Source organism: Macaca mulatta, chromosome 3 (assembly GCF_049350105.2).
Source record: "Macaca mulatta isolate MMU2019108-1 chromosome 3, T2T-MMU8v2.0, whole genome shotgun sequence".
Taxonomy (NCBI): domain Eukaryota; kingdom Metazoa; phylum Chordata; class Mammalia; order Primates; family Cercopithecidae; genus Macaca; species Macaca mulatta.
The window spans coordinates 49,992,458-50,018,301 of record NC_133408.1 but is presented as its reverse complement, the minus strand read 5'-3'; the positions used below and the strand labels follow the sequence as shown (position 1 = coordinate 50,018,301).

Genomic DNA, 25,844 nt, shown 5'->3' with positions numbered 1-25,844 from the left:
AGGATACACCATGCAGACAGTGGAATAAACCACTGCAAATGGATGGGACACAGTTCTCCTTCATCACAACTCATCGTGTATTTGAAAGACAACCTATATTTACTAAATAATCGACTGAACACTTGTGAAAATAACCTTACGTATCTGAATAACACGCCTCAAACGTGAACTCTATTCTGTGCAGAAGAGCTAACATAACAGGCTTGAGTCTGCTGTCTTTCGAAAGGCCTGCTTACAAGGCTGGTCTCTGGCTGGCATCTGAGCACTCGGATTTAGGGAGGGTTCCCACCATTCCCTGATAAAGATAGCTCACTGTCGCCAAACTGTTGGTACAAACAATCTGGTTTATGTTAAACCTGTTTTCCTTCTGGGAATCCGGATTTGGACATGTGCTTGGTAGACAGAGGGTACTTAGGTGACCAGCCCCCAGCTGGTCTCTAACGAGACCCTCGGTAGGCAGCATTTCTCACATATTGTCACAGCTTGGAATAATGACGCATATCCCGTGTGATTTCCCTAGGAGAGGACTCTTGAAAGTTTGTGCCTGGCTTCCTCTGATTTTCGTCTCATGAACCTCTTCCCTTTGCTAATTTTGTTTTTGAGATGGAGTCTCGTTCTGTCACCCACGCTGGAGTGCAGTGGTGCGATCTCAGCTCACTGCAGCCTCTGCCCCCCAAGTTCAAGTGATTCTCCTGCCTCAGCCTCCTGAGTAACTGGGTCTACAGGTGCCTACCACCACGCCCAGCTAAACTTTCTACTTTTAGTAGAGACGGGGTTTCACCATGTTTGGCCAGGCTGATTTTGAACTCCTGAGCTCAAGTGATCTGCCCGCCTCAGCCTCCCAAAGTGCTGGGATTACTGGCATGAGCCACTGTGCCCAACCTCCTTTGCTGACTGAGCTTTATATACTTCACAGTAAAAAAACCACAACCGTGAGTACAAGTATTTGCTGAGTCCCAGCAAATCACCAAGCCTGGAAGCAGTTTTGGGGACTTTCAACACACATTCATTCCAGAAAACTTGATACAACATGTTCTATAGGTCTGGTGACTAGGGAAAATATGCTTAATGGCCACTACTTATCAAATAATTAATTCATCAAGCATCCATGGACCATCTAGTATCTACATCACATTGTACCACAACGTGAAGACACAAAACGTTAGTGGGATGTACTCAAGGTACTCAGTCTACATGGACAAAATACAACTTATTCACATTGGAGTATCAGTCAGAGGTATTCTTAACGTAGCAAACTGCATGGAATACTTGGAGAAAATTTTAATTAGGAAGTAACAACTTTAGTTGGTTTTTTTCAGCAGCAATCACCCTGGCTACAAACTGTGCAGAAGGGAAACATTCATTCGAGAAAGAGCAACAGCCTCAGAGTTGTGAAACTTCTACCCAAGGCCAAGCCAAGGTCTCACAGACGAGAGGAGAGCTGGGTGAGAGCCTGGGTTTGGCTGACAGTGCCAAGTCCCACTCTACACGGCGGGTATTACACTCACTTTACAGGTGGGACTCAGAGAAATAACATGACTTTTCCCCAGAGTCACGTCATTAACACTCCACAGAGTAAAAAAAACTCCAGCCCTCGGGCTTCAAATCTTGTGCTCTTTTTCTATGCTAAGAGTCTCTGATGATGTAACTACTGCAATACCATGGAGAACGGGCTAATTTCTCTAACACATAAAAACCTCCAAAGAATTTCTAAGATCAACCAGTAACACAAAAATGGGTAAAAGGCACAGAGAAAAGGAAAACAGGAAAAATGCTCAACCTCATTCATTCTGTGAATTTTTCTCCGATCACACTGCCAAGGCTTCCTTGTGAAGGTGACAGTGTGGGTAACAGGCACGTATCCACTGGTCATGTGCACAGGACAGAAATCTAGATGGCACTAAAAATCCTCTGTGCATTCACACTGCATTTCTAGAAGGGTCTGAACGCAAGACTGGCTGGGAAACAGTCAAGGTTGATTAGGTTGGACTTTGTACCGATGACTAGTAGTACCTATTCCAACAAACCCTCTCCACTAGTTGCCGTTATTCGTACCTACAATTGGAGCTTAAAGACAACCTTGAAAGCCAAGTTTTCAGAAAAGCCCAATGCCAGTAATTTTATATAAAGTTTATGGATATATACAACAAACTCAAACTCACACTTCTTTGCTTTCTGTGTGTTTTAACTTAGCTGTATAAAAATAATGGTAATAGGCTGGGGGCAGTGGCTCACGCCTGTAATCCCAGCACTTTGGGAGGCCGAGGTGGGCGGATCACCTGAGGTCAGGAGTTTGAGACTAGACTGGCCAAGATGGTGAAACCTCGTCTCTACTAAAAATACAAAAATTAGCTGGGCGTGGTGGTGCGCGCCTGTAATCCTAGCTACTCAGGAGGCTGAGACAGGAGTCACTTGAACCCAGGAGGCGGAGGGTGCAGTGAGCCAAGATTGTGCCACTGCACTCTAGCCTGGGCAACAGAGCAAGATTCCATCTCAAAAAATATATACAGAAATAATAATAATGTATAAAAATGATAAAGATACAATGAAGAACAAAGGATATCTTTATACAGTTAAAAACAGTATACAGAATATATACTATACTGTTGACCCTTGGACAACACAGGTTTGAACTGCACAAATCCACTTATATGTGAATTTTCCTCTACCTCTGCCACTCCTGAGATAGCAAGCCCCATCCTCTCTGTCCTCCTGCTCAGCCTATTCAACATGAAGACCATGCGGATGAAGACCTTTACAACGACCGACTTCCACTTAAGGAAGAGTAAATATAGTTTCTCTTACGCTTTTCTTAATAATAATTTCTGCCAAGCGCGGTGACTCACGCCTGTAATCCCAGCACTTTGGGAGTCCAAAGCGGGTGAACTGCCTGAGCTCAGGAGTTCGAGACCAGCCTGGGCAACATGGTGAAACCCTGTCACTACTAAAATACAAAAAATTAGCCAGGCGTGGTGGCATACATCTGTAATGCCAGCTACTCGGGAGGCTGAGACAGGATAATTGCTTGAACCTGGGAGGCGGAGGTTGCAGTGAGCCGAGATCACGCCATCACACTCCATCCAGCCTGGGCGACACAGTGAGGCTCCATCTCAGAAAACAAAACAAAACACACACAAACAAAAAAACAAAAAAGTTACACATGGGATTTGACTGTGCCCCTAGCTCACACATTGTGCAAGGGGCAACTGTATGGATCAGCCCTGTTTCACTAACAATTCTAGTATTTTTCCAGTTTATTCTCTACAAACATAACCTATGGTTTCCAAATATCACCTGTCCTTTCCCATAGCTAGAACTTCCTATACTTGAATCATATACTACCTGGACAAGGCCAATATCAATAATGCTTAAAAGCATTTTTTTGTTTTGTTTTGAATTCAATGGAACTATTTCCGGTGGTTTCATTCTTAAATGTCAGCTCTTGGTTTAATTGTGTTTTTCTCTATCATGTTAAGAAAATACCCATCTAGGCCGGGCGCGGTGGCTCAAGCCTGTAATCCCAGCACTTTGGGAGGCCGAGGCGGGCGGATCACAAGGTCAGGAGATCGAGACCACAGTGAAACCCCGTCTCTACTAAAAATACAAAAAATTAGCCGGGCGCGGTGGCGGGCGCCTGTAGTCCCAGCTACTCAGGAGGCTGAGGCAGGAGAATGGCGGGAACCCGGGAGGCGGAGCTTGCAGTGAGCCGAGATCGCGCCACTGCACTCCAGCCTGGGCAACAGCGTGAGACTCCGTCTCAAAAAAAAAAAAAAAAAAAAAAAGAATGACCCATCTAGTCTATATTTTTCTAATAAACTTCTGTGATCAGAGATGGATTTTTCAACAAAACTATTAACTCCTCGCCCTCGAGACAATCATTTATGATTAAGTATCATTATTCCTAATTTAAAGAAAATTAAGGCTCAGAGCTGAAGAACAGAACTCAAATACACTGGCTCCAAATCCTGCATGCTTTCCACTATACAAATAGTTCTTAACCAAGGAGGGAGGGTTTTTATTATAATATCTCCTCAAGCAGCCCTACCCCGTCGATTCAGATGGGAACCATGAATATTTATTTCTCTAGGTTAAGAATTGTAGCGGTTTCTCAAAATGCTTCCTTAGCAGCATTATGACTCAGCAATTCAACTCACAGATCAACACAAGAGAAATAAAAACATACGTCCATACAAAATTCTTTTTTTTTGAGACAGGGTCTCACTCTGTCAACCAGGCTGGAGTGCAGTAGTATGATCACGGCTCACTGCAGCCTCGGGCTCAGTCCTTCTGCCTCCGCCTAGCTTCCCGAGTAGCTGGGACTACAGGCATGTGCCACCACAGCCGGCTAATTTTTTTAGTTTCTGTAGAGATGGGGGTCTCACCATGCTGCTGCAGCTGGTCTCAAACTCCTGGGCTTAAGTGATCCTCCTGTCCCCCAGACCCCCAAAGTGCAGGGGGAGCCATCGCACCTGGCCCATACAAAATCTTGTACAGGGGCTGGGAGCGTTGGCTCATGCCTGTAATCCCAGCACTTTAGGAGGCTGAAGTTGGCAGATCACTTGAGGTCAGGAGTTTGAGACCAGCCTGGGCAACATGGTGAGACCCATCTCTACTAAAAATACAAAAATCAGCCAGGCGTGGTGGCTCGCACCTGTAATCCCAGCTACTCAGGAGGCCAAGACACGAGAATCACTTGAACCCAGAAGGCAGAGGCTGTAGTGAGCCAAGGTGGCACCACTGCACTCCAGCCTGGGTGACAGAGCAAGACTCTTGTCTCAAAAAAAAAAAAAAAAAAAGAAATCTTGTAAGGTTCACAGCAACATTAGTCCTAAGAGCCAAAAGGTGGAAACAATGCAAATGTCCATCAAATGAGGAATGGCTGAACAAAATGTAGTGTGATCTATATAATGGAATATTATTTAGACACACAAATGATGCACTGATAACATGCTTCACTGATGATCTTGAAAACATTTTGCTAAATGGAAGCAGCCAGTCACAAAAGACTGCATACTGTATGATTCCAGTTACATAATATGTCCAGAATAGGCAAATCCATAGAAACAGAAAGCAGATTAGTGGTTACTTAGGGCTGGGTTGGGAGGGGAGGTGATGGGGAATGACTGCCAATATGGGGTTTCTTTTTGGGTTGATGGCACGTTCTAAAATGTGGTGATGGTTATGCAAGTCTGAACATACTGAAAACCATTAAATTGCACACTTTGAATGGGTGAATCGCACGGTATGTAAACTATATCTCAACAAAGCTATTGAAAAATTGCTGCACTATACGACAGTTTATACAGCACTCTCACACACACCAGCAATCAAACATCAACTCTTTTGTTTGAAATACAAAATTCGAAATACCTGACGTTTCATAATATGTGGACTTACACAGAGAAAACTCACTGTAATGGAGCACAGACCTCTGGCTCTTACATTTAATCCTCCTCTTGTGTCCTCCTAGTAGTGTAATGCAGGTTATATTTCTTAATATCCTCTCCAAAAAGGTGAACGAAAGGCCTTGTTTTAAGTTTATGCACAGCTATCATAAAGGAAAGATGAAAAAGAGCAGGAAATTTACATGTCCTGCCATGGGTATCTGTCATTATGAAGCATTCGATCCCACCAATATGGAGGAAAAAGTCAAAGAAGAAACACACTAAGATAACGTACTCTGAAATACAGATAATCCACTCTGCACTCCCTTCCCTCTTACAACCCCCGCTGGGTGAAGGATGGTCTCTGACCCTCTGTTGCACACTTCTGTGAGAACTTGGTTGAATTCCACCTTCAGAGGTTAATAAGTACTTGAATTCTTCATATCAAGGCTGCTTATTTCCCTACAACTGCCATTCACTGGCCTTAAGATTGCTCTCTCTTGGGGGCCAGAATCCATTTTTGAAACTGGCGAGGTTGGTTCTCATATCCTAGAATCTTCTCTAACCTTACTCACTGTTTCCACAGCCAGGCCACACCCGCCTCCCTGTCCCGATCTTCCCCTAAATGCGCTCCCGCTTATCAATACCCCTCAGTCTGCTATTTAGCGTATCAGGCTTCAAACCTCTGCTGGGCTACTTTCTGAACTCATCAAACAAATTAGTGACTATTTCTAATTAATTACTAGTTTTATCATAGATCTGATTTGGAAGTCGGGGGGAGAGAGGACTTTCCCAACAAAAAATTAAACTATTAAAAAATTAACCAGCCGGGCGCAGTGGCACACGCCTGCAATCACAACACTTCGGGAGGCTGAGGTGGGAGGATCACCTGAGGTCAGGAATTCGAGACTAGCCTAGCCAACATGATGAAGCCCCGTCTCCACTAAAAATACAAAAATTAGCCAGGCATGGTGGTGGGTGCCTGTAATCCCAGCTACTCAAGAGGCTGAGGTAGGAGAATCGCTTGAACCCAGGAGGCAGAGGTTGCAGTGAGCTGAGACTGCACCATTGCACTCCAGCCTGGGTGACAGAGCAAGACTCTGTCTCAAGAGAAAAACAAAAACTTTTTTTTTTTTTTTACGTGTAAAAGTTGTTGTAAACTATGGCGTATTGCAGCCATTTTTAACAATCAGCTTTATTAAGGTATCTACTGGGTAGAGGCCAGGGATGCTGCTGAACACCCTACAATGCACAGGATGGCCTCCATATCAGCAAAGGATCATCTGCTCCAAATGCGTACACTGTGGAAGCAGAAGAACCCTCCTGTGAGTTCTCAATACCCCGGCTACCAGACTCAGACTCTTCCCATCACACCTCTCTCTGCTTCTTCACATTAATGTAACACTTATACTCCACCCCTGGAATCTGGGCTCGGCCATGTGAATCAGCATCACCCATGAATCACGGTGGGACCTTAACTCAACAGTCACTTCTGAATGTGCGCTGAATGACATCAATCTACACGTGACGTACCCAGCAGAGATTGTTTTCAAAAAGGGTCCTAGTAACACCTCCTGACTCTGTCATTCCTTCCACCCACTTCCTTTCCAATATGAATCCAGCTACTCCCATCAAGAGATTGGGTATCTCTCTACCTCCATAATCTGAACTTGGTCATGTGACTTGGTTTTAACTAATGGAGCCTGAGCAAGTATGAGATAAGCAAGGCTGTATGAGATAAGCAAGTGCCTGTGCATTGGGACTCGCTGCTGGGATCTTCCACCACCCCGTGAAGAAGCCTGGGTTAACCTGGAGGTGAGAGATTGTGGGTGAGGCCACTGCAGTTCACCCAATCTCAGTGCAGCGCAACTGGCCTAGACCAGCTACTCAGCAAACCCACAGAATTGTGAGAATCAACAAATACTTGTTTGGGGTACTTTAAGACAAGCAAAAACTAATACGGTATTTCAAAGCTCCAAACTAAACTGACTTATGAAAAGCAAATCATACTCAATTCCTATTGAGATGGCAGTCAAAGCCCGAGATCTATCGTTCTCTGCAAGTGTTACTGTTAAGCAACACCTGCACCAAGTGGAATGGAACAGATGAATCTGGAGAGCAAGGTACAGGATTTTAAGCAAACAATTAGGCTTTTTTTTTTTTTTTGAGTCAGAGTCTTGCTCTGTTGCCTAGGCTGGAATGCAGTGGTACAATCTCAGCTCACTGCAGCCTCCACCTCCTGGGTCCAAGAGATCCTCCCACCTCAGCCTCCTGAGTATCTGGGACCACAGGTGCACACCACCACGCCTAGCTAATTTTTGTATTTTTAGTAGAGACAGGGTTTCACCATGCTGGCCAGGCTGGTCTTGAACTCCTGAGCTCAGGTGATCTGCCCGCCTCAGAATTAGGCTTGTTAAAACAATCAGGGCACATGACATGCCTCTGCAACTCACCTAACTCCATATCAGGAAGACACCTCATCAAATGCCTTGAAAAAATCCAGATATACTATGTTCCAGCACTCCCATGGCTGGCAGTCAAAAACCCATTCCAAAATTAGTTCGATCAAAATTAGTTAAAAAGGTTCTTAAACACACCCATATTGACTCCTACGTGATAATCTCTTTCAGGTCTGATCTTTGCTTCTACAATTTCTCCTGGAATCAATGTCATGCTCACTTTAAATAGGGTTATTTATCTGTGTCCAGACCTCTGGTTCCACTTCCATTATCCCAAGGCTATTCTCAAAAATGAATTATAAACGTTAGTTGAACTAGTCAATTGGGACAACTTACCACAAACCACACTCTTGACCTTAAGCAGAATCATTCACTTTTAAAGTCAAACTCTTGTAACTTCCCAGTCCCCACTCTTACCTATAAGACTTACTCTTGAATACCGTCCTTTCTCTCCCAGCACCTTCCCTTCAGGCTTTATTCACTCCCTGCAAGGTTCATGGAGACCCAGCAACTCCATTCTTTCTGCAGGCATACCATGTCTTGTCCTTCTGCTACACCATTCCTAAAATACCCAGATCAATGCAACCCCCTGCCTCTCCCACTCTCACAACCAAGATTTACGTGAGGGAGGGGAACACAGAGAGAGAACTAGAGGTTGAAGTCACTATAAACCTGGCAATCCTAGGTTACTGCCACCTCTTCTTCATAGAGGAATGTGACCATTAGTTAGATCCATCCTAAGGCCTTTCTTCCAAAAGTAGCTGCACCTATCACTACCTTCTCTGTTAAGTGCCAACAAAAGATGTTTCTTCCCCCTCCATGGAATCCCACTATTCTATTACATTCTTCTATTCTCCCTCTCCTACTCTTTCCCATTAACATACAGCGTAAGTTAAGGTTTAAAATAAATAAATGAGACGGGGAGCAGTGGCTCATGCCTGTAATCCCACCACTTTAGGAGGCTGAGGCAGCCAGATCATGAGGTCTTCAAGACCAGCCTGGCCAATATGGTGAAACCCATCTCTACTAAAAATACAAAAATTAGCCGGGTATGGTGGCACGAGCCTGTAATCCCAGCTACTCGGGAGGCTGAGGCAGCAGAATTGCCTGAACCCAGGACCCGGGAGGTGGAGGTTTCAGGAAGCCGAGATCGCGCCACTGCACTCCAGCCTGGGCTACCAAGTGAGACTCCACCTCAAAAAAATAAGTAATAAATAAATAAAATAAAAAATAAATGATGAGGCCGGGCGCGGTGGCTCAAGCCTGTAATCCCAGCACTTTGGGAGGCCGAGATGGGCAGATCACGAGGTCAGGAGATCGAGACCATCCTGGCTAACACGGTGAAACCCCGTCTCTACTAAGAAATACAAAAAATAGCCGGGCGAGGTGGCGGGTGCCTGTAGTCCCAGCTACTCGGGAGGCTGAGGCAGGAGAATGGCGTAAACCCGGGAGGCGGAGCTTGCAGTGAGCTGAGATCCGGCCACTGCACTCCAGCCTGGGCTACAGAGCGAGACTCCGGTCTCAAAAAAAAAAAAAATTAAAAAAAAAATAAATAAATAAATGATGCATTTCAATCCCACCTCTTCCTGGTTCTTTCAAAATCAAGGTTCTGGAATTAAGTCTGCAATTGTTACCATTTCTTCCATGTTTCACTTCCTCCTCAACCCACAGCCCTACACCAGTGGTCACTGTCTTCCGATCCCGTGACCCTACGCATGCAGTGCTCTTGGCCTTCATCTTAAGTCGGAGTTCACAGAGGCATCGAACCCTGATGACCACTCTCTCCTGAGGCTCTCCGCCCCTTGTCAGCCTTCTTTCCTGGTCTTTCCTTCCTCGTTCCAGTCACTATTTAAGTGCCAACCACTGCATGTCACATTTTTCTCTGGGTGACCTTTGTTCTGCATGGTTCCAACACACATGGATACAAAGAAGGCTCCCTCTCGAACGTCAGTTCTACCAGGGAAGAGGATATTATATTCTGCAGGGGTTAGGCCAGCCTGCTTATTAGTGGATCCTAAATGTTTTTTTGCTTACACTGTGCCAGGTGCTGTTATAAGCGCCAGTCAAACTGACCTGTAGCCAAGTTCATTTGCCTCCACTTAAGTGTTTCCTCAAATTCAGCATAACACCTGAATTCATCTTTTCCACCATTTTCTCCTCTTTCTTCTATCTCCGGCCACCCATTTCTCCCTCTCTAATCTGCCCTCGCCGTTCCTGTCCAGGTCCCCGAAGACTAGACCCGACAATCTACTCCTCAGCCTTCCCTCGCTCTGCCCCACTGTCCTACTCAGTTTCCACACTGCTGCCTGGGATCTCTCCACACCAAAAATTAGATCATGGTCCTCTTCAGCCTGAAGAGACTCACCATGGCTTAAGAAGAAACGAACTCCAGAAGGCCCTTCATGAACTGGTTCCTGTTAGCCTGTTTCAACTCATTTCCTGCTACTCCCTCAAAAGCACACCACCACAGCATTCCCTGAATGCTACCAACAGGAACTAAACAAATCATGCCACCAATTCTCCTTTTCCATACTGAAACTAAGCATCCCATGCCCTCTGCCTGGTTATTCCTTCCTCCAACCTCTCCCCCTCCCTCAAGCCCCACAAAGACACTGCGCAGGCATCACTTCCTCTAGGAAACCCTCCTTGAGGACCAGTGTGAACTCAATGTCTGTCTCCAGTTGCACAGCATTCTGGGCTTACTTCAATTTATTTTGTGGAATCAAGATCCCCACAGATGTTCAACAGGAATCCCATCACAACCGTATCTTTCCTAGGATTTGAGATCAGTGCATTCATTTCTTCCAACTGCCTAAAATGTCTGCAAAATATTCAAATGCTTACATTCAAATACTCAAATGTCTGCCGGGCACGGTGGCTCATGCCTGTAATCCTAGCACTTTGGGAGGCCAAGGCAGGTGGATCACCTGAGGTCAGGAGTTCAACACCAGCTTGACCAACATGGAGAAACCCTGTCTCTACTAAAAATACAAAAAAATTAGCTGGGCATGGTGGCGTATGCTACTTGGGAGGTTGAAGCAGGAGAATCGCTTGAACCCAGGAGGCGGAGGTTGCAGTGCGCTGAGATCGCACCATTGCACTCCAGCCTTGGCAATAAGAGGGAAAATCTGTCTCAGAAAACAAACAAACAAAAAAACACTCAAATGTCTACAAAAATATCTTATACACAATATAAAAAACTAGCATCTCTTTTCTTCCTTTGATCTTTACCCAAATCCTCAAAACATGTTCCAAACTCCAGTTTGCAAATTCCACATAAAACCATATTATACTGGTTTTTATTTGCTATACAAAAGGTTTTCTCTTCCTCTGAAATCTATTTCTTTTGAGTGAGGTATCTGCTTCCATTAAGTTCTGAGTGGTACCCTCATGCCTCCTGGCAATATCTCGAAGACTACAACAGCAAAACTACAGCACTTACCTCACGTTAAAAATCTCAAGCTCTCCTTTGTTAAATGACATTTAAAAAACACACTGCAATCGTGGGATCAAATGATGTTTTCTGAAAGAAACAGGGTTACACTTGTATTGAGTAATACATCTTGCAACTGTCCTAAAGGAAATGTGTTCTTCTGTATTTAAACCTAGACGACACGCCACCACCTCAAGGTTAACCAATGGAAAAATTATTAAATATGCAGTAGTTTAAAAAGATTTTCCATGCATCTGCAAGCAATGGAACATAAGCTAAAATTAATTAAAAGAGATCAATTGAAACAACAGCTGGTATCCACTTTACCCATGACCCCTTTTCTAGAAAAAACAAAAACTTAAATAAGAGCTTTAGACTTTGTGGGTTTTTTTTTTTTTTTTTTTGGAGATAGAATCTGTTGCCCAGGATAGAGTGCCGTGGCACAATCTCAGCTCACTGCAGCCTCTGTCTCCCTGGTTCTAGTGATTCTCATGCCTCAGCCTCCGAGCAGCTGGGACTATAGGCGCATGCCACCATGCCCGCTAATTTTTGTATTTTTAGTAGAGACAGGGCTTCACCATGCTGGCCAGGCTGGTCTCAAACTCCTGACCTCAGGTGACCAGCCCGCCTCCACCTCCCAGAGTGCTGGGATTACAGGCGTGAGCCACCCAGCCTCCCAAAGTGCTGGGATTGCAAACCAAGAGCCTTAGACTTTGAAAAAATTTTTTAAGGCAAATTAAACATATCCACCTTTAAAATGAGAAGACTATCACTTTATAAAACTGTTGTTAAATTAATTGGGAAAAGTATATAAAAATGCTTCCCAAAGTGACAGTAAATATCAAACTATATTACAATATTTCATCTAACAATGTGTAATTTAAAAAATCTTTTGTCTTCCCAAAAAGATTTTAGTCAATGCAGAAATTTAGAGAATAGATGTAAAAAAATTCATGCCAAAAAGTACCCTAAGTTTTCCATTGTGGTCCAGATGCTTAGCTTAACTCATCAGCATTTCAGAACTGCAACAGCTCAGTAAATAATGGTACTATATTTTTACAGCAGATATAAACACTTGCTAAAGTGTTTTGGTCATCATTTATTAATACACACATACACATACACACACACACAGCCAGATGATGAACAGAGAAAACCAAGATCAAAATGCAACAGGGGGCCGGGCGCAGTGGCTCAAGCCTGTAATCCTAGCACTTTGGGAGGCCGAGACGGGCGGATCACGAGGTCAGGAGATCGAGACCATCCTGGCGAACACGGTGAAACCCCGTCTCTACTAAAAAATACAAAAAACTAGCCGGGCGAGGTGGCGGGCGCCTGTAGTCCCAGCTACTCGGGAGGCTGAGGCAGGAGAATGGCGTAAACCCGGGAGGTGGAGCTTGCAGTCAGCTGAGATCCGGCCACTGCACTCCAGCTCAGGCGACAGCGAGACTCCGTCTCAAAAAAAAAAAAAAAAAAAAAAAGCAACAGGGTACCACAAAATGAAAATAAGAGGTAGTTGTAATTCACTCAGCAAGTGTTTTTGAGAATCTACATGCCACAGTTCCAAATGTCAGCAGAAATATATTCTAAGTTTTAAAAATTTAATCTGTTAACAATAGCTTTGTTTGAAGTTTTGCCATATTGTTTTTCCTTCTTCAATAAATAGATCAAGTTCCAAAAACCTGAAGCCTTTTTTTACAGGGCCAGCAAACGATGAAAAACAAAAACACGCCTGCAAGCGGATCACTTGAGGTCAGGAGTTCGAGATCAGCCTGGCTAACATGGTGAAACCCAGTCTCTATTAAAAAGGCAAAAATTAGCCAGGCGTGGGGGTGAGCACCTGTAATCCCAGCTACTCGGGAGGTAGGAGAATCGCTTGAACCCAGGAGGGGGAGGTTGCAGTGAGCTGAGATTGCACCATTGCACTCTAGCCTGGGCAACAGAGCGAGACTGTCTCCAAAAAGCCATATTCCATATTGGTAAAATAATCCCTGAGGAGGCCAGAAAGAGTAAGAAAATGTAATGCAGATAAAAGACCAATATGCTGGAAAATGGTGAAGCTGGGTGTACGGGGGTTACTGTACTATTTGTCTTTATTTTGTATGTTTGAAAGTTTCCATTAGTCAAAGGGAAAAAAAAGGAATCACTCCAAAGAAGCATAAGGGAGATAGGCCCTGCCTCAAATAAGCCGGCACTCGAGCCTACCCCTGCTTCAACCTCATTTTCCTTCCCAGAGGACAAAGGGTGACAGGTGCCTTTTGAATTCTGAAACATGTGCACATAATACCTATTCAAACAAATTTTTCAAAACTTTCAAGAAAGAATACCCTGTACTAGTGAGGACCTTAAACATTATTCTTAGCTGGTTTTCCAGCAATTCCCCTCTTGGGTCTGTCTTAACGTACAAATTGTGCCTGAAAGATACCAGATGCTCCCTGACGTACAACTCGTTTATGGGGACGTGACCCTCCTAAGTGGAAGAGCTTACTGAATGCCTACTGCTTCTGCACCATCGTAAAGTCGAAAAATCGTCAGGTTAAGGACAGGCACCGTGGCTCATGCCTGTAACCCTAGCACTCTGGGAGGCCAAGGTGGGCAGATCACCTGAGGCCAGGAGTTGGAGACAGCCTGGCCAACATGGGGAAACCCCATTTATACTAAAAATACAAAAATTAGCCGGGCATGGTGGTACGTGCCTGTAATCCGAGCTACTTGGGAAGCTGAGGCACGAGAATCGCTGGAACTCAGGAGGCAGGGTGGTAGTAAGCTGAGATTGCGCTACTGCACTCCAGCCTGAGCAAAAGAGCGAGACTGTCTCAAAAAAAGAAAAAAAAAAAAAAGAAAAGATAAGATCATTAAGTTAAACCATCTGAAATCAGGGACCATCTATACCCTCATCAATATTATTTACAAATGTAAATTTGGAAACAGCCTAAATACTAAGTAAAAAAAAAATCAAATTATGATATATCCACAGGATTATTCAGCTACTGAAAATAACGACAGAGTATCATTGAAATGATGTCAAGTGAAAAAGGCAAGGTGCAAAAGAATGTAAACTGCAGAAAAAGACACGATGGAAATATCCCTGCATGTGAATCATTATGGTGATTCTTGTCATTTTCCCCTGAAATTTCTAGCATCCTAAAGGCCACCAACATTTTTGTCTTCAGTAGTCAATCCCATTGTTGACAGCCTTCCAAAGACTACAGACTCCCTTAAACAGGCATGGCATTCCAAAATCCAAGATACTCTAGAATATTCCTTCCTACTCCCTTGTCACCGCTACCTTTCCTTGCCTTGGAAGGCCCTTTTTTGTCGCTCATATTCTCCTCTCCTGTTCATTCTTCTTACCTTTCTGGGTAGGGTCATTTTTTTCAACCTAGTAGGAAAAATAACATCCAGTCTTAACCTCTATTACACAGACATAAGACCCAATGGGAAGGTTTGAAAATAATAACATCTATTCTCTATAGCAGGGGTCCCCAGCGGGTCTGTGGCCTGTCAGCAACCTGGCTGCAGAGCAGGAAGTCTGTCACTCCCCACTGCTCCAATTACCTGAGCTCTGCCTCCTGTCAGATCAGCGGTGGCATTAGATTCTCAAAGGAGTGCCAACCCTACTGTGAACCGCACATGTGAGGGACGTAGGCCGCACCCCTTATGATAATCTGATGCCTGATGATCTGTCACTGTCTCCCATCACCCCTAGATGGGACCATCTAATTGTAGAACAATGTTAGGCTCCTACATTACGGTGAGTTGTGTAATTATTTCATTACATACCACAATGTAGCAATAATAAAGTGCACAATAAATGCAATGTGCTTGATTCATCCCCAAACCATCCCCCTAACCCTCGCCCCCAACCAGTCCATGGAAAAACTGTCTTCCATGAAACGGGTCCCTGGTGCCAAAAAGGTTGGGGACCACTGCTCTATAGCCTACCCAGGCCAGGCAGGTCTTCACATTAAAACATACTGCCAATGAGTATGGGGTTACCTGCAGGGTTACTAACTATGCTGCGCCTCCCCTGCAAAGACATGCTCACTACTTCATGTTACATTGCTACAAAAGGAGTCTGTACAGAGAAAGTCAAAAAGTCAAGCTGATTTCTACATTCTTAAAGAACCAGCCCCAGAGGCATTTTGTTTCCCAGATCTGGGTTTTTAAAACATGGTAGCTTAAGAGTCATGAGAAATTTCTTTCAGACAGCTCAAGAAATGTAAGTCATCTCTATGGCTTCAAAAGAAACCTGGCTTTTTAAAGCCTTCCCCTCACTCCCTTAGCCATTCCTCACTTCCCTGCCCACGGCAGCTGCTCTTCATACTCAGCTTGCGGCAGGTTGGGGGTGGATCAGTGACTCCTCTTCAGCTACTGTCATTACATGTTCAGCTGGCCACTGCTGTCACTGTCATACTCCCAGCTCGGACACCCCTGCTCAGAGGAAAGCTAGGTGCCTGGGTCCCACTCACCAAGATGGGCTTTATCTCTCCAAAGACAGGTACCTTTCCAAAGGTTAAGAAGCCCAAGAATTTATTTGGAATAATTTTATTGTTTTAATGTTACGTTAAAAAATCTATATATGTAAGAACACTCTCTTTCCTATTCACAACCAAAACTTTTTTTTTTGGAGATGGAGTCTCGCACCGTCACCCAGGCTGGAGTGCACTGGTGTGATCTCGGATCACTGCAACCTCTGCCTCCTGGGTTCAAGTGATTCTCCTATCTCAGCCTCCTGAGTAGCTGGGATTACAGGCACACACCACCATGTCCAGCTAATTTTTGTATTTTTAGAAGAGATGGGGTTTCACCATGTTGACTAGGCTGGTCTTGACCTCAAGAGATCAACCCATCTTGACCTCTCAAAGTGCTGGGATTACAGGCGTGAGCCACTGCATCCGGCCCACAACCAAAACTTAATGCCATGCAGCACATATTAGTAGTATTTAACTCAAGTAAAGAAAAATCTATTTCTGTAGGACACACACTTAACAAGTGAAATGCTGGCAGCAATTTAACTAAGACTTCACCAGTTCTTTAAACAGAAAGAAAAGACTCACGCACATAGTCTTTTAAGATTTACAATTTTTATTTTTTCTACAAAATCATGGTAGCAAACCAATTATTTATAACTATTTACCTTAAAATTAAAGCTTTCTTTTGGGAATTTTTTTTTTTTTCCGAGATGGAGTCTTGCTCCGTCACCCAGGCTGGAGTGCAATGGTGCAATCTCAACTCCCTGCAACCTCCGCCTCCCAGGTTCAAGTAATTCTCCAGCCTCAGCCTCCCAAGTGGCTGGGATTACAGGTGAGCGCCACCATGCCCAGCCCATTTTTTGTATTTTTAGTAGAGACAAGTTTCACCATGTTGGTCAGGCTGGTTTCGAACTCCTGACCTCACAATCAGCCCGCCTCGGCCTCCCAAAAGTGCTGGGATTACAGGCGTGAGCCACCGTGCCCAACGCAGGGAATTTTTTAAAATCAGTTTTCGTGTAACTAAATTTCTACCACTCAAATTCATAAATTCATTTAGCAAAATATCAAAAATTTCAAAGTTTCTACAAATGACAATTTTAAGTAAAATAACATGGTTTGGTAGTTAAGCAAAATAATAGCTGACACCTAAAATGGAATTTGGGGAAGATACAAAAAAATGATTCTGAGAGAGGCCGGAAGGCAGCTGGTATTTGGTAGCCTTTGTAGAAAGGCAACATTTAGCTGCTTTATAATTATAGACTGGGCTGGGTGTGGTGGCTCACACCTGTAATCCCAGCACTTTGGGAGGCCAAGATGGGCAGATTGCTTTAGTCCAGGAGCTCAAGACCAGCCTGGACAACATGGCAACACCCCGTCTCTACAAAAAAAAAAAAAAATACAAAAAAATAGTCGGGTGTGGTGGCATGCACCTGTAGTCCCAACTACTTGCGTGGCTGGAGCTGGAGGATCACTTTAGCCTGTGAGGTGGAGGCTGCAGTGAACCATGCTCCAGCCTGGGTGACAGATTGAGACCTTGTCTCAAAAAAACAAACAAAACCAAGCAATCAAACGCACACATAATTATAGACTGGAATATCTGGTAAACCCTAAATAGCTCTAAAAAGAAGGCAAAGAGAAGGTAATGTTTTATATCATTTAAAAGTGATATTTCCCTTTTGAGGCTGGGCACGCCTGTAATCCCAGCACTTTGGGAGGCCGAGGTGGGTAGATCCTGAGGTCAGAAGTTCGAGCCCAGCCTGGACAACATGATGAAACCCTGTCACTACTAAAAATACAAAAATTAACTGGCCGTGGTGACTGATGTTTGCCTGTAATCCCAGCTACTTGGGAGGCTGAGGCAGGAGAATCACTTTAACTTGGGAGGCAGAGGTTGCAGTGAGCCCAGATATCACACCACTGCCCACTGCACTCCAGCATGGGTGACAGCAAGACTCTCTCCAAAAAAAAAAAAAAAAAAAAAAAAGGTTAGGACCGGTGATCTTAGCAGTGGGCAAAGAAGGGAAAAGTAACGGTACTTTTCCCATCCAGCTGCTGACAGTCACAATGATGTACTGAATGTCTTGGGCTGGTGTCCCATCAGTTGACAGCCTCAAGCTGCAGGAACTCCCCAGTCTCAGTCCTGCATCCTGCTCATTAGGAAACCACCACCACACAGGCGGCAAATCACTGATAATAAAGCCAGCCTTGGGGCTGAAAACGAGTCACAAGAACACCAGCAAAATTTCCATAATCCCCAAAGAGGTAATGATTTGCTCAGACTTCAAGTAAATTGTTCTTATTTATTTGGGTGAACATTATACGGTGTTCAAGTTCCATAACTTTTTAAGTGGGAATACGGTACAAAACTTAACTAAAGCTAATTCCCTTTTTTCAGTTCAGAGGCTTGTAAACGAAGACAAAGGGATAGACAATTATCGCTGGCTGTGAGCTGTTGTGGGCACTCCATTATCGACACATTCCTGAATCGGTAATGGCGTGCTGAATTCCAGCCAGCTGTAGGCCAGAGCGGCATCACTTTTTAAAAGTAACCACTTTCTCCTTTCTTGAACATAGGTGATGGCTGCAAAACACTGAATGTACCCAATGCCACTCAACGGCACATTTGAAATGTGATGTGACTATGTTAAAGTTATGTTATGCAACTTCTACCTCAATAAAAACACAACGTTTTCTTCACTCTTTTCAATAATTCAGAGAGTGGCTTAATAAATAAGGCTTCCCTGAATATAAGAGATGAACTCCTACCCAAGGTCTGCAGTTAATCCAGGACTGCAATGAGGATGAACATTTAGCACCATGTTGAATCTCAGTAGAATTCAAAAGACACATAGGAGATTTCCAAAATAATCGGAAAAATACGTAATATCTGCTTCAGTTACTGTGAAGGCTAACACATGAATAGCAAGCTGTATGATCTGTATTCTTTCCCTCAAGAAGAGAACAATTCAAGCCACATGACTCAGAATAATGGTTGGCAGAACTCCACCTCTGAAGAGTCTACAGAGGTACCATTACTCCATTAGTGATAATGGCTATTGATCTCCTGGAAAAGCTGGGCGGGGGGGGTGGCTAGGGAATGGAATATTTAAGATAGTAAGAATTTGAAAGTCTACTGATCCCACTAGGAAGATTTAGAAAAATTATGATAGCCTTTTGCCACCTTTGCCCCCACCACCCCTCACTGAATTAAACTGCTTAACCCAGTAACTTCAACAAAATTAGTAGCCCTGAACCTTTTCTCCCCCCGAGGCAAGTACCAGTAGCCTACTTAAAATATTAACTTCTCAAGAGACTATTAAAAGTCAAAGGACAAGACAATATTGTCTAATACATAGGATACATCTAGGTATTCAATCTCCTTCAATACAAGACTAAACAAGTGTCTTAAAAGACCTAACATTCCTCTTTCCTTCTTTTCAAAATACTGGATAATACAGTATTTCTGTCCTGGTTGCCCACACAGAACTATCATTCTGCACAGATTCCAATAGTGTTAGCACTAGGATAATTTCATTAAACTCAAATAAATTTTAATCCATCAACAGGATGATTTCGGCCTTAAAAGAGAGCTCACTTGAGTGGTAAGACTGGGTTCTTTCTCTGCAGTTTCCAAATTCTCCATGATGACTTTTATAAACAGGAAGACAATTTCTTAGGTAGTTGCCATTTGGGAACACCTACTACATTTCTTATTGAATCCGCACAACTTTTTCAAGTACTGTCCCATTTTATAGATGAGGAAAATGAGGGACAGGGCCTATTTCCTTAAAGTCACAGGAAACAGAGTTGAAAAAAGGTTTTTATTTTACAAACTGTTCTTTCCTCTATACTGTGAAGGAGCAGAAGCACAAATCTAGTAAAAAACAAACTTCCCAAACCTCGATTTAAAAGGTTTTGGAACTGGTTCTCATTCCCTAACAGTAACTGAAAATGACTCAGTAGAAAGTCATCATTTTTTTAAGGTTTTTATTAAAACCTGCCAAATTCATTATCTGAAATAAACACAAGTACACATCTCATCTCTGCACTATTATCGTAAACTATATTCTTGTTTAAAATTTCTACTTTCATTCCATAAAATATATTATCGTTTAAAATTTCTACTTTTATTCCATTATTGCCCAGTATTTTAAATAAGTGAGATGAATGTTTAAAAATATAAAAAAAGCATCTTATAAACTTTTGTGAGAAAGCTAGCAATAGGGTGAACAAGGCCTAGCTAGAGGTCAGGGATCTGCATGTTTAAGGGTAAATGAAATCCTTATTTTTTGGACTAATTCTTATCTGGTGGAATATGAAGTGCTCGATTCCACCTGGCTTATCGGCTAATTTCTGCATTACCTTGGATAAATGCCATTTGCACACTCCCTACCAGCCCTTAGGTGCATTGCAGCCTCTGTGTCATTGTGTGTGACATCACTTGGTTGCTATAGATATAGGTGCGAGGTCACTCGCTTTCCTGTGGAACTAGAAATACGGAAAAATTAGAAGAGTCTAAATTAAATAACACGAACTGAAGATATTTCCAATACTGATACCCATTAGAAGTGCAACTTACATCATTTGAGCATTAAAACCTTGTAAGACAGCAGCTGTGGCCATAGCAGTATTCCGAATTTCAGAACCGGTTCTCTTCTTTAATAAGACAAAAACATTTCTTTGTTAAAATACCTGGTTTAAATGTAAAGGTATCAGCATTGTCCTCTTTTGAGAACCAGTAAAGTTATTCAAGAATTGATCTGTAATATCAATAATGCTTCATTTAAAAGATGTAACATGCAAGGTACACTCCAGCATCCACTTTACAATGGAGATGCATTTGAAAAACCTTTGTTACATAAGGCAGGAAATTAAATATTAAGATAGTGGGGGCCCGAAATCATTAATTTTCTACCTTTCATTTCATAATGTTCAATACTTCCCCCTCCTCTAATATCAAACTGGTTGACAGCCCATTAGATAAATGTAGTGTTACTGACAAAATGGTGCAATACAGGGAGGAATCTGCAACCCAGACAAAATGCGACAACTGGAGATCAGTATTCTCTTTTCATCAGCATGAAGACGTACTCGCTTTAAAAAAAAAAAAAAAAAAAAAAAAAAGCCTCAGATGCATCTAACGACCAAAAATTTTTAAAAAGACTTTTTCCCCTTTAAAATAACTCCTCCCAGCCTCCACCCAGTCTAGGCTCTCTGCAATATGACAAATGCAGAATCTTCTGGAATGACTTGATACTGCCTCTCACCACCGCTTTGTTTGCACTATCAGATCAGACAGAATATTTTTTCCCCCAACTTATAGGAATTTCACAGACGCGTGCCTGTATTCAAAAAAGAAACGGCATATGTCACACGGATCGAACCAGTCAGCTACATTCACCACCTTTTATTTTACAGGCAATACCTACCCTTTTCAATACAAAAACATTAGGGAATAAAATGGAGATGACATGTTGAAAACGATCAACGAAAACGCTAGCGAGACAAACGTTCCCCCTTCCTAAAAGCCGGAGGACTTGCTTTGGGGGAATGGAGAAAGAAGAGCCTTTTGTTAAGAAAAACGTGAGCAAGGTGGTTTCGATTTTGCGCCACGGAGCTCAGGTTTTCAAGAGACCCTATACAATGTTTCTGGGAAGATTCACAGGGATCTGTCGGGACAGACAGTGGGGAAGATTTTGGGGGGGCTGGGGAGGTGGAAAACCGGGAGACCTGCTGAGTGAATGGGAAAGGCGCCGCCCAGACACCAGGGAGAGAAAGAGGAACCGCATCCATGCGGTCCCCCGCCCCCACGCCCGGGCTGGGAGGAGGGGGGAAGTGGGGCACAAAGGATGCGCACGCCTCCCCGCTCGGATCCCCTGTACCCCTAGAGCCGCTGGGACCGGAGACCCCGCTCCCAAGTCCAGCCCCGCAGGACCCCGCCCCGCCCCGCGCCCGCGCCGGGCCAGAGAGGCCGCGCCGCGGGGCCCCGGGGACGCCGAGGAGAGGCCGCGTCACAGCCCGTGTTCCCGTCGGCTCTGGGGACCCTCCCCGGCCCCCCTCAGTGAGCGAGACGGGGCGGTCACCCCACCATCGCGACAGGGCGACGAAGCCCCGGGCCTTCCACGCCAAGGACCGCGTCTTCGGAGGGGCAGGGAGCGGCGGGGGAGGGGAGGAGACACTCACGTTCTTCATGGCCGCGGCCATGTCGTCGTAGCGCTCCGCCTGCTCGGCCAGCCGGGCTTTCTGCACCAGTTGCTCGCGGTCCACCATCTTCGCGGAGCTGGGTCTGGCCGGAGAAGGAGGAGGACACTGGGGTGGCGTGAAGGGCTTGGAGGGCGCGATTGGAGCCCAAGTGCCGGAGAGGACCGACCCACGGAGCGAGCGGCTGAGGCGGCGGCTGCGCGGAGGAGGCGGCTGGAGCTGCGACCGCGGGACCGGGAGCGAGGCGGCTGCGGCTGCTGTGCGTGCCACGGACGGACAACCCCCTGCGGCCCCGCCCACGCCGCATGACGCAGGCAGGCCCCGCCCGCTCGTCCGCAAGCCCCGCCCAGGCCCCGCCCGGGCCCGGCCGCGGCTAGAGCTCCCCGCTCCCCAACTCGGCTCACTGCGCGTCTTCCGGGCACCACGTCCTTTCCCACTGCGCCCCCACTCTCCTCTTTATTCACTTCACTCCTCAGTTCCCTCACCCCAGCTTCTCCAGACGCCCCCTTATCCCTCTCCCTTCAGCCCCCCGCCCCGCCAGGCCTCCGACGCATGGGCCCTTGGGAGTTGTAGTGTAACCTGCCGTGGGCCGAGGCGTTGAGAAGACCGAGGACAAAGGGGCGGTCAAGACTACAACTCCCAGCGGAGGTAGCGCGCAGGCGCAGGAGGACTGGGGGGGTGGTTCGAATCCCGAGGCCGCTGGGGACCCCTGGCGGGGATCAGGGCTGCATCAGTCCCTGCGAGTGCTGATTCACCGCCCCGCCCCATATTCTCCGGGAAATTACGAGAGGAGGGGGCAGGGGCCTCAGTCCTAGACCCTGTTTCCGAGATCACGTAGCAGGTCGTGGTGGGGGAAGGATAGGAGGCGCGTCCTTTGTAGATCCAGACTCTCAGTGTGGTGCCTGCCCGCGGGATGGCTGAATTAAGGGGCCAGACTCGGGGGACTGTCACCTCCTCCCCCTACGAGCTTCCACTAACCCCCCACCCCACCTTGAGGCTCTTGGGCCTGACTAGGTGAAAACAAGGACGAACGACAAATACCGGCTGGCCACACTGGTTGGTTTCCAGAAAGGATGCAGCTGCCTGCTGGCTGACCCTGGAGAACCCCTTCTTCCTCTCCAGGGTGGAGTGCTAAAGATTCAGTTCAGCTACCAGGAGCCTACTCCACGCCTTAACGGGCTGTGTCTGGGGCTTAGTTGTCCAGCCCTTCTCTCCCCTCCTAGGCATACGTACCTACTGAGGTCACGCTGATATATTCTCGTTCATATTATTCCACGTAGCTTAAAGATAGACTAGGTTTTTTTGCTTTGTTTTGTTTTTTGTAGAGACGAGGGTCTAGCTTTGTTGCCCATGCTAGTCTCGAACTCCTGGGCTCGAGCGATCCTCACGCCTCGGCCTCCCAAAGTGCTGGGATTACAGATGTGAGCCACCATGCCTGCAGGCCCCATAGTTTTGACTACACATTTTATTTACTTTATGTATTCAACAATTATCTGTGAGAAGCTACTGTGTTCCAAGCCCTATTCTAAGCCACAAGGTACAGTAGTGAACAAAACAGAAAAAAATCCCTTCCCAAGAAAATAGGCAAGATATGTACAGTATGCTAGAAGTCAATAAGACGTGAGCTTTGAGGTTGCAGTGAGCTGAGATCGTGCCACTGCACTCCAGCATGGGTGACAGAGCGAGACTCCATCTCAAAAAAAAAAAAAAAAAAAGGAAATGAGCTTTGGCTGGTCTTGGTGACTCACACCTGTAATCCCAACACTTTGGGAGGCCGAAGCGGGTGGATCATCTGAGGTCGGGAGTTCAAGACCAGCCTGGCTAATGTGGCGAAACCCCATCTCTACTAAAAATACAAAAATTAGCTGAGCGCCTGTAATCCCAGCTACTGGGGAGGCTGAGGCAGGAGAATCGCTTGAACCTGGGAGACGGGGGTTGCAGTGAGCTGAGATGGTGCCATTGCACTCCAGCCTGGGCAACAACAGCGAAAATCCATATTAAAAAAAAAAAAAGTGAGCTTTGCAGACGCTGCTGCCGCCAGGAGTACTCTACTGCTGGCCATGGTCAATCTCATCGTGTTCTTTGACATTATGGTCAAGCCCTCGGGCTGCGTCTCCTTCAAGGTTAGGGGCCTGGAAACCAAGAAGCCAAGAAGTGACCTCTGCAAACCATAAAGCCATGTTAACATATCAGAGCTGTTAGCAGACAAGGTTCTAAAGACAGCAGAAAACTTTCATTTTCTGAGCACTGGAGAGAAAGGATTTGATTATAAGGGTTGCTAGTACTCTCTTTCTTTTTTTTTTTTTTTTTTTTTTTTGAGATGAAGTCTCGCTCTGTAGCCCAGGCTGGAGTGTAGTGGAGCAATCTCGGCTCACTGCAACCTCTGCCTCCCGGGTTCAAGCGATTCTCCTGCCTCAGCCTCTTGAGTACCTGGGATTACAGGCATGCGCCACCACGCCCAGCTGATTTTTGTATTTTTAGTAGAGATGGTGTTTCACCATATTAGTCAGGCTGGTGTCGAACTCCTGACCTCATGATCCCTCCGCCTCAGCCTCCCAAAGTGCTGGGATTACAGGCGTGAGCCACCGCGCCCAGCAAGGGTTCCTACTTACACAGAATTATTCCAGGGATTATGTGTCAGGGTGGTGACTTCACACACCATAATGGCACTGGTGGCAAGTCCATCTATGGGGAGAAATTCGATGACGAAAACCTCATCCTGAAGCATACAGATCTTGGCATCTTGCCCATGGCAGATGCTGGACCCAACACAAACGCTTCCCAGTTTTTCATCTGCACTGCCAAGACTGAGTGGTTAGATGGCAAGCATGGTGGTCTTCGGCAAGGCGAAAGCAAGCATGAGTATTGTGGAGGCCATGGAGTGCTTTGGGTCCAGGAATGGCAAGACCAGCAAGAAGATCACTATTGCTATGGCCGGGTGCAGTGGCTCACGCCTGTAATCCTAGCACTTCGGGAGGCCGAGGCAGGCAGATCACTTGAGGTCCAGAGTTTGAGACCAGCCTGGCCAACATGGTGAAATTCCGTCTCTACTAAAAATACAAAAATTAGCTGGGCGTGGTGGCAGGTGCCTGTAGTCCCAGCTACTCCGGAGGCTGACGCAGGAGAATCACTGGAACCTGGGAGGCAGAGGTTGCAGTGAGCTGAGATCACACCATTGCACTCCAGCCTGGGCGACAAGAGCGAAACTCCACCTTAAAAAAAAAAAAAAAAAATCACCATTGCTGACTATGGACAACTCTAATAAATTTGACTTGTGTTTTATCTTAACCACCAGACCATTTCTTCAGTAGCTCAGGAGAGCACCTATCCACCCCATTTGCTCCCAGTATCCTATCGTCTTTGTGCTCTTGCTACAGTTCCATTTGGGTCCCATGTTTGTTTGTTTGTTTTGAGATGGAGTCTGGCTCTGTCACCCAGGCTGGAGTGCAGTGGCTGGATCTCGGCTCACTGCAAGCTCCGCCTCCTGGGTTTACGCCATTCTCCTGCCTCAGCCTCCTGAGTAGCTGGTACTACAGGCGCCCGCCACCTCGCCCGGCTAGTTTTTTTTGGGTATTTTTTAGTAGAGACGGGGTTTCACCGTGTTAGCCAGGATGGTCTCGATCTCCTGACCTCGTGATCCGCCTATCTCGGCCTCCCAAAGTGCTGGGATTACAGGCTTGAGCCACTGCGCCCAGCCTGGGTCCCATGTTTTTCCTCTTCCCTTCCATGTCTGGTTGAATTGCAGAGGTAAGATTGTGACTATGAAATAAAAACTAAATAACAACAAAAAAATCAATAAGAAGTGAAAAATAAAATAGGAAACATGAAGTGTGGATGAGAATCTGGAATGAAAGAGTTTCCGTGGGGGAATATTGCAGGCTCTATGCCAGAT

The 25,844-nt window shown here is 45.4% G+C and overlaps 1 protein-coding gene and 1 pseudogene across 2 annotated transcripts in view; one reads left to right on the top strand and one right to left on the bottom strand.

The window, feature by feature from the left end:
• The window catches only part of YWHAG (tyrosine 3-monooxygenase/tryptophan 5-monooxygenase activation protein gamma), a 32,463-nt gene extending 10,203 nt beyond the window's left edge, over positions 1-22,260 (bottom strand). Inside the window, exons 1-2 of one of the 2 annotated variants that reach the window (XR_013414698.1) lie at positions 19,037-22,230; positions 16,362-16,560 (exon numbers count right to left, since the gene is read on the bottom strand). Coding sequence is in view for 1 of the 2 variants with exons in the window: in NM_001194436.3 (NP_001181365.1) it covers positions 21,935-22,021 (87 nt within the window). In the remaining variant the exon portion in view is untranslated. 2 annotated transcript variants of the gene reach the window in all.
• A 1,628-nt stretch (positions 22,261-23,888) lies between these two features.
• Positions 23,889-25,050, top strand: LOC144339732 (peptidyl-prolyl cis-trans isomerase A-like; annotated as a pseudogene).
• The last annotated feature ends 794 nt before the right edge of the window (positions 25,051-25,844 follow it).